This window comes from Populus alba, chromosome 1 (assembly GCF_005239225.2).
Source record: "Populus alba chromosome 1, ASM523922v2, whole genome shotgun sequence".
In the NCBI taxonomy this organism is placed as follows: Eukaryota; Viridiplantae; Streptophyta; class Magnoliopsida; order Malpighiales; family Salicaceae; genus Populus; species Populus alba.
The window spans coordinates 552,483-565,360 of NC_133284.1; the positions used below are offsets into that span (position 1 = coordinate 552,483).

At 32.5% G+C, this 12,878-nt stretch overlaps 1 protein-coding gene across 3 annotated transcripts; it reads right to left on the bottom strand.

Moving 5' to 3' along the window:
* Positions 1-9,069: 9,069 nt before the first annotated feature.
* LOC118027910 (transcription initiation factor TFIID subunit 7) lies at positions 9,070-12,457 on the bottom strand. Of its 3 annotated transcripts, none has more exons than XM_073410813.1 (6): positions 12,304-12,457; positions 11,598-11,714; positions 10,428-10,561; positions 10,212-10,331; positions 9,983-10,054; positions 9,070-9,416 (listed from the first exon to the last, which is right to left on the bottom strand). In XM_073410813.1, the coding sequence occupies exons 1-6, from the start codon at positions 12,419-12,421 to the stop codon at positions 9,255-9,257; spliced, it is 723 nt and encodes a 240-aa protein (XP_073266914.1). In that variant the 5' UTR covers positions 12,422-12,457; the 3' UTR covers positions 9,070-9,254. The 3 variants fall into 3 exon arrangements, with proteins under 3 accessions (XP_073266914.1, XP_073266913.1, XP_073266916.1); XM_073410812.1 differs by having other exon boundaries at positions 11,598-11,717; XM_073410815.1 differs by having other exon boundaries at positions 11,598-11,717; positions 12,314-12,442.
* Between the last annotated feature and the right edge of the window lie 421 nt (positions 12,458-12,878).

Consider the following 12,878-nt stretch of genomic DNA (forward strand, 5'->3'; position numbering starts at 1 on the left):
ACACGAGGGAGTAAATCAAGGCAACTGTCGGTATTTATTGTGAATACTGAATTGTACGTAGAACAAAAAACGCGGTGGGCAATAGGCACCGACGACAGACATAAAACGCAGAACACGACACAGAATGATAGATAGAACACAGGGCAATGTACTTACGTTTCAGAACTATACGAAAAGTCAGCTCTTTTCTTGATTCTTATTGCTTCTACTACCTTGTCGGTTCATGGTTATAAAATCAGTGGGTTTACATGAGATAAGACCCAGATTACATGCGAGGTGTCGGATTCTTCATTAAAACAATATTTTTTTTATTTTTTTATATAAAAAAAAGTTATCATGTTGAGTTTCGGGTTGTTGATATTAAACCTCAATCTACCTAAATTTATAACTGGATGAAATAAATCTTTTCTTATTTTAATTTTTTTTAGCATGAATTAATTTAGGTTCTTATTAATCTACAAGGTGAATTCAAGTTTTATAATTATAAGTTGGAATAGATGTTTGCATGATTCTTTTTCATGCTCCCTGAAGTCTTTTTATGGCAAAACCTCCTATCTACCTTCACACTTTTCTTTATAATTTTCTTTTCTTTTTTTGGATTGATTAATAGAAAAAAAAAAACTTATTTTTTTTAAGATTAAAAAAATATCAGTGTTTGTTTATGCGGTAACTTCTGCTTTTAAAATTGACCGCATAAACATGAAGTTTGGTAACATAAAAAATTAACTATTTTTTCATATAGGATCCATGTATATTTTTATTTGAAACGATCTCCCATCTGCAACCAGGTCACATCCGCAACCAGGTGAATTATATTCACCTGGGCGCTGTTCACTCCAGGTGAACAGTGTCTATGTGAATTAGTCATTGTTCACTTGGAGTGAATTGCACTGTTAACGTGCACTATTTTTTCTTTTAAGGGTGTTAATTTTTTTAATAATTTTTTTTTTAAAAGAAAAACACTAATTTATAGTGAATTAAATTCCCTCGTAATATGATGTGAACAATATTTTTTTTCTTGAAAAACTACGATAGAGTGAATTAAGTTCACTCGCACTGTAATATCAATTTTATACCTGATAATATTTTATCTACGCTCAAAAAGTTATGAAAACTGTAGTTCTTATCGGATGAATTTTATACGTAATGGAATTATAAATAGTTTAATAGAATAATAAAAAAATATTTTATATAAAGTATTTTTTATTTCATGATGTAATAGGAGTAATTAATTCTACAATATTTAAATTTAAAACCATCAATATTAATATATATTATTTTAAATTATTTTATAACTTCAATTTCAAAAGCATTCTTAACCAAACATATTAAATTATCTTTTCTTTAATCTTAATTTCAACCACAATTTTAAACAAACACCTATTTTTTAAAACCAATCTCAATTAAAAATATTTTTTATAAAATAATTTTTTTCACATTACAACTACAACATCACCATAATATCAAACATACTCTAGATGATGCTATTGACGTTTGCTTCATTCTTTTTTCTCACTTAAATTCCTTGTGTAGGCTAGTCAAAACACCTACCTGCCTTCTCACGTTCACGTTATAACTGCTGCTGTTCAGGGAATATCTCAAACGCCGTCATTCTCTTTAAAGAGTTATTTATGTTCAAACCCAAAGCTTAAATTAATTTTTTTATTATTATTTTTTTTTTTATTTCAGGGGACACAACGTGCCTGTCGGTCCAAGCTCTCATCCCACATCAAAAATCAAAATCAAAAGCACCCGTGTGTTTTGCAATTTAAGCATTGTCTTCTAGCAATATTTTCCATTTGTTGTTCAGATCCAATATCCTTTTTTAAAAATAAATTTCTTGCATTTTACAACCAAATCCATATATTAGATTTTATTTTATAATTAAATTATAGTTTTTCAAAAGATTGGGTACTTTACTATGCTCCGTTTGTTTGCAGGAAAGTGAATTCCGGGGAAAGTGAATCCTGGCCAAAGTATTTTCCGATGTTTGGTGGTGTTATGGAAAATAAACTGGAAAACACTTTCCAGTGTTTGGTTATGTCATGGAAAATGAGCTGGAAAATAACTTATTAATATTTTATTTTTTTCAAGTTTATTAAAATAATGAGGAACAAATCTTACAAATTAAAAAGTTGATGATAATGAAATTGAAAAAAATATATAATTTCATAAATTATCTCAAATAAAACAAATAATAATCAAAATAATAGGGATCAATCTAAAAAATTAAAAAAAAATGAAAAATGAAGAAATTAAAATAATAATAATCAACATTTCATAAATTATTTCAAATAAAATAAGTAACAATCAAAATTCAAATTTGATAAAAAATGATAAGAAAAAAGCAAATAGCAATTATAAAAATAAGGACCAAAGTTTATAAAAATTTTTAAGAGATGAAAAAAAAATAAATATTCAAAACAAAATATTATAAAAAAACAAAATTTTTCAAAAAAAAAAAAAACAAAAAAAAAACCAAAACTTAAAACTAAACTTTCTCGGAAACCACTGGAACAAACACAGCTACTAAAATTGCTGACCGAAAAGTTTTAAACCTAATGCAGGAAACCAAACCAAGATTTTGGATTTTCAATTTTTCTCCTTCCAATTGGGCCCAATTTTCCCAATAACCCTAGAACCTAAGATTGAAAGATAATGCAGATTTAAGATTAAATTAGATGATAATCAGATGAATTTGCATAAAAATTAAGTCTAAAAACTTGATTAGACTTTTAATAGGCCAATTTAATTTAATCATGAGCCTAATTAAAGGTTTAATTAAGTTTAAGAATTAATTTGGGTCAAATAAAAAAAATTAAATAAGTGCAATGATTTAATTAGATTTGTAATAGGTTAAATTAATTTTATCAAGGACTTAATTGATAAAAAAATAAATTTAAAAACTTAATTAAAAATATTAAAATTTTAAAAGATCATATTTAATTTTTCAAACTCTGAATGTCGGACTACAAACCCAGCCTTGTCGCCGCCGGTTTGCAGCCTTGTATTCCAGCTTTCCAAACGCCAGTAATACCTCAGCGTGACATATTTTATATATCTAGCTCTTTTTTTTAATCTGATTAACTAAATCAATTTGATATAAAACATGATTTAAATTAAAATATAATAAGATAATCACTAATTCGACTGATTTGACCCGCTAGGGCGGGCTGCATTTAATAATATCATCAAATGTGAAGAAGTCAGAAACCCCAACACGGCTGCAGTCTTTGGGTGCGTGTTTATGATGGTGGTCGGAGTTCTTTCCCAGACGACTACATATATAGTACTAATCACACATGGAGACATGGAAACTGCACTGCATTGCAATATTGCAGTATAACGAGTTTCAAGCATCATTCATGCTCATGGTCTGTTCTACGTGTTACGTTGAAGGCTGTGAGCTATATGACATCTTCAAACGTTGAAAAATTCATGATTTAGTCCCCAGCATTTTAATTATACATACCTGAATTTTTAATTTTATCTCCTGATCATATTTCGATTGATAAACGGAAAACTAAATGTATCCTTTTGATGAGACTTGAAAAAAATCCTCGTGGAAAAGAGTGGAGGTCATTTCAATGTAAAACTAGACTCGAAAGACTTGGAAGCAACCAATATCTACTAAAAAATATTTTAATATTTAAGTCAGTATAATATTTATACATGTAACGAAAAATAAAGAGTCATATATGTGTTTAGAGGGAGAATAAATAATATTTTCTAGATTTAAATATTATTTAAGTCTTGTAACATATTTGTGTTGAGTTTTATGTTGTCTAAAAAAATAAAATTTATAAATATTAGTTCTTGAGAGATGAGCTATTTTTGTACTTCTAGAGCTATTTGTTTATATAATTTTTTTTAACATAAATATATTTAATTTTTAAATATTTTATATAAATATTGAAGATCTTTAATATAAAAATCTTATAAATATCCTAGATATTCATGGAGACATGTTCATTATGAAAATTACTATAAAAATAATGAAAGTGATATAAAAAGAAATAAGATCAACCAAGTAAAGACAAGGTTATCTGATACTCAGAGCCAATAGGGCATGAGTATCTAATGTGAGCTAGATGAAATCTATTATTTGAACTCAGCTCAAAAATTGATATTGTTATGTAGTTTTTTCATGTATTATCAATGATAAAACTGCGTTTTAAATTGTATTTAAATTGAAAAATCATTATTTTCTATAAATTTTCAAGACAAATGTACCGTGGAAAAGAAAAAAGAAGCCTAAATGCGTCATTTCCTTAGAAACACCTTTCAAGATAAAACTCAATCGTAAGTTGAGAACTTGAAATCTGAAAAGACGCCGGCACCAATCCATCCATGAACGACAATTTTCCTTTTTCCCGGTTGTTAGTTATGTCGTGCATGGCGGCTAGCACCCATCTTCTGCAACAAAAAGGTTATGTTCAAGAAACACAGAGATGGCCCACTGGATCGTGCATCACTATCTCTCCCCATCACCGTCCATTATAGTTCCCAAGGATGACTTGACCTTTTGCGGAAAAACTTCAAAGGTATCAATAGGAGAAGGTACGTAACCAGATAGTCGTTCTGGGTGTAGCAGATTGGGCTCACCGACCCTTCCCCGCGTCTACGTGTTGTTTTTTCTACGTTGAAAGTGATCATCTTGCAAGCCAGGAAAAAAAAGACCACTTTTTTCTGTTCATAGTTGTCGCATCTTATTCGGGTGAAAACGATTTGATCAGCTATTAAATTACTAGATCATAGGGTAAACTCATAATTAATCCAGTCCATATTTTTATTTATTATTTTTCTAATGTTAATCCGGCTAATTAGACTAACTAAATCTTATCAAATTAATATTTTATTTAAAAACCAAGTTCAAATCAGATTCTATACTAAAATCATGAGTTTTATAGATCAATATGTCATGTCAGACTAAGTCTAGCAATCACGGTCACATATCTTCGTGATATCTCTTGAATCCAGCAAGTCAAAAAACCCCAAATGACAAGATTTTCATGATAACTTCGTTTCTTATTTTTTTATTCTAGTCGAGTGTTGTCGATCACTATGGAAAATAGGAAATATATATGTCATCTACACCGAAATTAACCTGGGACGGTAGAGAACATGATGCTATAGCTAACAAATTAAAGAAGACAATTTCAAAGTGGAGAGTATAACTAGGATTTTCCCTGTTCCTTTTCATCCCAAATTCAAACACAACACCCTATAAAATTGCTGTTTATTTGGTCATTTTCACAAGAAATTGCCAAGCTCCCGCTGAGGACTTGTCGAGAAAGACTAGCAGACTACTATTGAAATGGGTGCATGCAGCTTGTCAAGCAAGATCGCAACATTAGGTAGAAAGCGAGAAGACAACGAAGAACGAATTAATTTGATTTCACGGAACAGAAAAAGGGCCAGTCATGATCCTTGCTCTGCTGTAATTGAAGACCTTTTCAACGACCCTAGAGTTCTGTGATTCTTGACAGAATCATTCAAACTCTTTAAGCAACAAAAACACAAAAAGAGAAAAAGGAAATCATTTTCAACCCATAATAGGGTGAAGATAGAGTGACCAGCAATTCTACAAGTCTTTGTCTCAAATCCATGATGGCGACTTTTTCCCATCATTTTCAACAATAATACTATATAAAAAATAAAAGGTTTGGTAGCACAGCAAACCGCGAATTTAACATCTCTACCACACACAAGCTCAACACGGGCGTTTTTTCCAGCAACGCGTTGCGAAACGGTGCTAACTCTCACGGCTTTTGACATGTTCATATTCTTCTCTAACCTCTTAATTATATAATGAGAAAGGCATTAATTAACGAGTGTTTTGTCCAAGCTAGCAACATGTGCTTATGTAATTAATCAGGCATTAATCTATGACTTTTTAGCCTTGTAATAGGTCTCGTCAAGGAATATATATATATATATATATATATATATATATTTCCTTGACGAGAAATACAAGGCTTGCAACTTGAATTCGAATTTGCTCACTCAAAAGGCCTATGTATGGGGGTGAGCTACATGATGCTATCCATGGCAAATACACCAAGCAAACAATAATAAAAGAAAACAATGTACATGGGATGATTGTCAACCTCGTCAATATTTAAGATTAATCAAACCATGCTAGAGAGAGAGAGAGAGAGAGAGAGATCGATGGGGTTGTGCGATTCAATCACTTAACGCGTTTTCATGCTTCAGGTTTTCAAAATGGTCCTCTCACGTGAGATCTCTCATTGCCAAGTCCATATCTATGGAAATGTATGGTTCATTATAATGGCAAAAATGCTGCTTGACTAGGGAACATTTAATTTTCCACTTCGCTTTCTTGACTATTTACATTGCCGAAGTCAACCTCCACCATCGTCTTTGCAGCCCAATTTGCAAGTTAATTACTCAATTTCCTGCATACCTCTTTCCCTTCAAGCCCCAATGAAATGTCAATCTCATGCATTGCAACAAGAAGAAAGTCAAGAGCTTGGTTCAAGGGTTATGTTGAGTGGGATTTGGATTCCTTGAAGTATAGTGGGTGCTTTTCAATACAAAAAAAAACAAGCAATCTGAAGTGAAGTTTAGGTGGGTGGAGGATCTTGGATAAATTAAAGGCATATCTTGATTTCATTTGTAAAGGGCAACAAATTAATTTGAGAGAAGGGGTTTATTTATTTATTTATTTTATTTGCTGTGATAATGTTGTTTCCGACTTTATAATGATTAAAGCGTTAGATGGGATTAATTGAACATGTACATGAACATTGAATAGTTTCTGTTTAAATTGTTAGGTATACTTGTATTAACTTCAAGACAAGAGGATGCCATTTTTATAAATTTTAATCTATGTTTAATATGGTTTCAACAAGATTGAAAACTTATTATTAATGAATCAAAATTGACCTGCAAATACCACTATATTGTCTAATTAAAAAAAAATATACAACAGGTTCATTTGACCTCATAAAAGAAATGGAGGGTCGATCCACTATCACACTTCCGAAATCTCAATTGTTGCATACTGTGTGTGCTCGCGCCATGTCCGCACACCAGATTATTTAGTTGCGCGAAGTTGTGAGAGGGGTCAAATATTTTTTGAACGAAATGTTACTAATGTTATTTTTTTTTTTTGGAAAAAAATTTAAACCTAATTGAAATTGACCCGATATAACTCGGTTGATTTTATAAGTTAAAAATAACACGGATAACTTAGTAAAAATACAGTTTCACTAAAAAACAGTTTCAAGGTCAATTAAAAAAAAAATAAGGAAAAATTGATTTAATTAGGTTAAATTGCCAAATCATGACATGGGTCATGAGACGGGAATATCCTAATATAAAAAATTCAATGTTGAAGGATCCGTGACTTATAATCATGAAATCGAGATAACATTTTAGAAAAAATAAAATAAAAAAAACTCGATTTAATCTTGGTTAAAATGCCAAAACTTACGAATTTAATCATAATACCAAGATATTCCTTATAGAAAGCAAATTAAATTAGATCATGAAACTTAATTCCCAACCAACTCAATATTGAATGATGAAATTAAAAAAAAAATCAATAAAAACATAAAAAACAACTCAAGTTAATATGTTAAACATTATTTAAAAGTCATGAAAAAATAATAATTTAATAGAAAGCAAATAAAATAAATCATAAAGTTGAATTTTTAATTAATCTAATATTAAAAGATAAAATTAAAAAAAATTAATTAAAAAAAAATTGAGTCAATCGAATTAACTCGTGATCGTGTTATAAAAAATATAATAAGATAATAAAAAAAAAAATCATTATCCCAGTAAGTAAATAGCGGACGAGTAGAGTAAGAACACTTTCTTTATTATTTATTATTATTGTTGTTAATATCCTATAAGACACGAACTCCATAGGGCGTTTCCTCATAGCGAAGGGGCATGACTGGCATACCTTTTCAGATTTCAGAACCCTTAACAAATGCCGGGGTGGTAGTGCCTCCCCAAGCACAGCAAAGCCCTAGATGATCATTTTTATTGCCTCTCTACAAAGGAGATAGCATTTTCAATTCAAATTTGGTGGGATATCATCAGATGAGCAGTTAAAAGGCCTCCAAGAAAAGATTTGCGATTTGCTATGTGCTCTGTGGTCAAGTTCTTGTAAACCATACCTACTGAAGCAAGCTGGCATCTCCATGAAACCCACCAACCTTACCCCGAACGGATAGCATTACTCCATTATTATATCTGCTCGGCAAATCACGAGCTCGCTAGGGCATGCTTGCAGCATTAAATTCTCAACAGTGGCCATAGATATTTTGTTTGTGGCAGGCTTCTTGCCACGTGAACAATCATGTTGTGTAGCAGTATATTATCTGTCTTGCAGTTCTGCTCCAAGTGTGAGAGGCTAGTGGCGAAAGGTCAGCGAACTACTACCAGAGGAACAGCAAATCATTGTGAAACCAGGGCTGCCGCCGCTGCATATGGTACCACGGAAAATCAGATCCGGAAATAATTCAATAACTTGTTCATTTGGGGGCGTGGGGCAGAGGAAGATTTATATCAAAGTTTAAGACAAGGTCCAAGATTATCCAGCTTGTAAGTCAAGAGTGTTAGCTGGCTGTGCATTACCTTATGAGTGTCATGTTTGTTGATATCATCGCAAAATTATTTCATAGATCTCAAATCCAAGGCATGCAGCGCATCTAGATCCTTAAGTTTTTCTCAATGAGATTTTCTGGTTACAATCCTGGGGGGGAGCTATTCTGACTTGCAAGAGTGATTATCTCACCTCCCATGGATGTGGCCATCGAGTCCGGTTGTGGTCCAACTGCTAACACCCTAATTCAATTCATAAACAGACACAAGTGGAACCGGGACTGGATTGACAAAACACAAAATCTTGGTGTTTGCATTAGCGCAGCAGTTTCTACAACAGGTGTATGGTCTAATGAAGCCCAGTGATAGGCCGACAGCAGCTAAACCCTGCTCATTGTGGTTTTCCTTGTTTTCACTTTGCTCCTTTTGTCTTCTAGGAGACAGAGGGAAGATTCAATACTGGTTCTTTTCCATAATTCCATCAAAGACTTGTGCAGCAATCATTCAGTATTTCGATAATAATAAAAGAAAGTACAAAAATGTACAGGCAATCGCCAAGTGCCTAAGCAAGAAGTATATAATAAAGGAGATAATTGGAGGCTAATACATTGCTTGCCATATGCATACATAGATTAACATACAAGCTGGATTAGTTATATTCATAGGAAATCTCATCATATTGAATCATCAGAATCATCTGAATCACTTCTCTCAGGCTCCTCTGCGTTAGCTGTTGTTTCTGGCACATCAGGCTTTGCTTCAGGAGCAGGCTCAGGTTTCTTATTTGCTTTGTGAGCATTCTGATCACCTTCTTCCTCTTGCTCATTAGCTTCAGCATGTAAGACTTCAGTTAAGGATTTACTTGAATAGTAACTTAAACGTTTTGACATTCAATCAAAGAATGCAGTCAATACACTATAACATGTGTGACTCTACTGAAATGAGTCTCCCTTAAATTCTCTTTTGGGAAAGTTGCCTTCCCTTGCTCACAAAATGAACACAACCAAAATTTAACTTTCAGAGCATAATCCACTACTGATTAATGCAGGTATGACTGAGCTAAGGTTGGTTAGCAACAATTATTAGTGCAAACGGTGGTGCTTTTGGTGTTGCAGTCCCGCAGGATTATAATGCAAATTGGACAATAGAAAATTGCCCGTCTACCAAAAGCATACCTAAAGTTTTGCATGCTCAATAAGGGGAGCTTACCCTAAATTTTCATTTTTGCAATAAATATATACAATTCACAAAGAACACACATGCTGACCCTTACTGGAATCTATACCCCTAGAGCTAATCTAGAATAGCAGAACCTACGGCTTGGTAGAAAGTGGACAATTTTTAGTTCTCTTTTAGCTGAATAAAAAAAAAAAAACTGAATTCATGCATAATACTATAGGATATCAGCATTTTCGACTGTGCCCCCTGCCATGATGTTTAGAAGATCTTTCTCAACACGCTGTACAAGCTCAGGCTGCAGAAGGTAATATAGACATAATCAGTAAAGACAATAGGGTGAAAAGGAAAAAAGAACAGCACTGTAACAGCACAAGTTAGATCTCAAACCACAAAATATTTTTTGCAATCTTAGTTTCAACAACATAGTTTTGAGAGTAGGAGATCACACATACATTGAGGTCTGGCTCCCTGCGAAATCTTCGCTTTCGAGCATCCCTCATAGGAGGAGTGAGCCCATGTCTGTACTCCACCACATCTGGAGCAGTGTCACCAGCTTCTCTAACCATGAGCATCTGCCAAATTAAAACAGATAATATTGCAGCAAGTATAAATGATTTACCCATCTCTTATCAACAATATAAACCAAAAGCTTTAACAAGTGTTATTACCTGACCAATGTCTGAAGTTTTTACTAGTGCACAATCATCATATGTTTTGTAGGACTCCACAGCACAAGGAAGATCCAAGAGAGATGCAGGGAAATGTTCATCACCAATGACAAATGTGCCACTCCTTCCATCCTCTGCAAAACAGGATATTCCAAGTTTATGAGTAAGCAAAGACTCTAGGCCAAAAGAATGATTTCCATACTACATAATTCTCAATCAATTTTCTCTTCAGTAACAAAAGAATAGAATTAGAAGAAATAAAGGAAGACAATAAATAAGGGAGAGAGAAATAAGTGTTTTAGAGCTGTGGAGAATTAACACCACGTTGCTATGACACTGGTGGCTGTATCATCTTCTCATCATCGCTACCATTCAAACCCAACACATACTGGAAGTGGAAATTGCAACCAACATAAGAAAGGATAAAAGACTCGTATATAAAAAGGTATTGACAATAAATTAAAGGTATTTGGTGGAAAATAGAAACTGGCAACAGATTGATACATGTCCTTCTCTACATACCACATCAATGCTGGAATGCACGCTAGGTGGATGAGAAAGGGTCTAGAAATAACATTTGAAGGACATATAGTTTCCAAATATAAAAGGAGGCAGTTTGCTGTATAGTTATTATCATGATAGAATTTTTATGCCACCCAACTCAAAATTAAGAAAACCACAACAGGATCTATCCCAAATGGGAAATTTTCGACATGAGCTCTTTAGAAGAAATAAAAACACAAAGCATGACTCTGTTCACAGAGCCTTGCTTCCAGGTAGATAAGTAAACTGAAGTATTACACTGCAAAATCAAAATTAAAAGGGTAGAGACCGAAGGCTGAATTTAGGGGACCATAAGCATGAAGTAAACATGAAATGTATGTTTTCACTGCTTTTATACACTAAAACTCAAACGCCTGCAGTGAAATTCGAAGGCAAAACCAATTTCCATTTTTCTTCCTATATATGATTACAAGGAGAATGCAGGAAGAGAAAAAATCCCCATGGTCAATGAAGGAACAATACACTGTGGATTGAATCAATGGTAACACCTAAAGCACTATACATGTAACAACCACCAAAAACAAACAAACAAACAAACAACAACAAAATATATATACTATAATAAACAAAATCCTCTCATAAAATACAAAGAAAGCAGGCTCTCACCTAAAAAAGACAAATCCAAAGATTGCTCCTCAGAAGAAGAAGCAGTTTCACTCAAAAGGCGATCCAATTTCTCCGCAATAGAAGGTGGAACTCTTAGTATAAACTGTTCCTCCATTCCTACTTCACAAAAATGCAATATCATATCAATCTCTACATTCTTTAATAATCTATCCCAAATCAACGCAAGTAAACTCTCCTCAAAAACCTCCAGAAAGTAATTATCATTTTTTTTTTTCTAAAGATACAGCAATTTAAACTAGATATCCTTGGATAAAAAAGAGTTTAACTTCAATGACAGAGAGAACAAAACAAAAGGATTAGAATGTGCAAGAAATGGAATTCAAAAATTCAAAGAAGCTCTAAAACTCAAAATTCTCTCTGAATTCAACATAGATAATAATGGAATATTAATGATTTTTAAAAATATAGAATTTAATTAAAACGCTACCTAAAAATGCAAGCTAAAACCTCAAGAAGAGAAGAACAACCATGTACACATGCATTTTAATCTATAAATAAATAATAGAACAGAAATCAATCAAAATAAGAATTAAAACCCAGTTAATATCTTCAGAAATAATCAAAATCCAATTTACAATATACCCAAAATTGTTCAAAATAAGCATGGATAGATTAAAAGAAATTAAAAAAGAATCATCCTTTGCTCATTAAAATATTATAAAAAAAGAAGCAAAGTGTTGTTAACCTGTATAGACTATAGAGAGCTCCTTAAGGAGATGGGAATGATCAGCTTCTCCTTCTCCTGCTTGAAAAGAAGCAAACGTCTCTGTTTCCGCAGAGATCGTGCTGGCGCGCGCGCGCATATATATATATATATATATGAGACAACAAGGCAGAGACTCTCCTCTGTTTTGCTCGTATCCTTAAAGTTTTTGCTTTGTGGTTGTGTAAACTACAAATACACCCTCCATTTGTTGGGTATATTTCAATTTGATCCCTGTACTATTGATTGCACCAACTTTACCCTCGATACATTCTAACAAAAGCTAAAATAATACAATGTTGCACTATGCACACTTACATTTTATTGTCGATTTTTACAGTAAAATTATTGTTTTATCTTTAACAATTAAAGTCTTATAGCATGTTTTCAAGAATAATATAGTATTTTCTTGAGACACATTTGTTATTACGGAATAAATGAGTCTTTCAATATTTGATTTCTACAATGTAATATTTAAAATATAATTAAAAGATGAATTTCTTTAACAATAAAAACGGCATTTACAGTTTTTACTTCTTCTTAGCATAATGTACTTA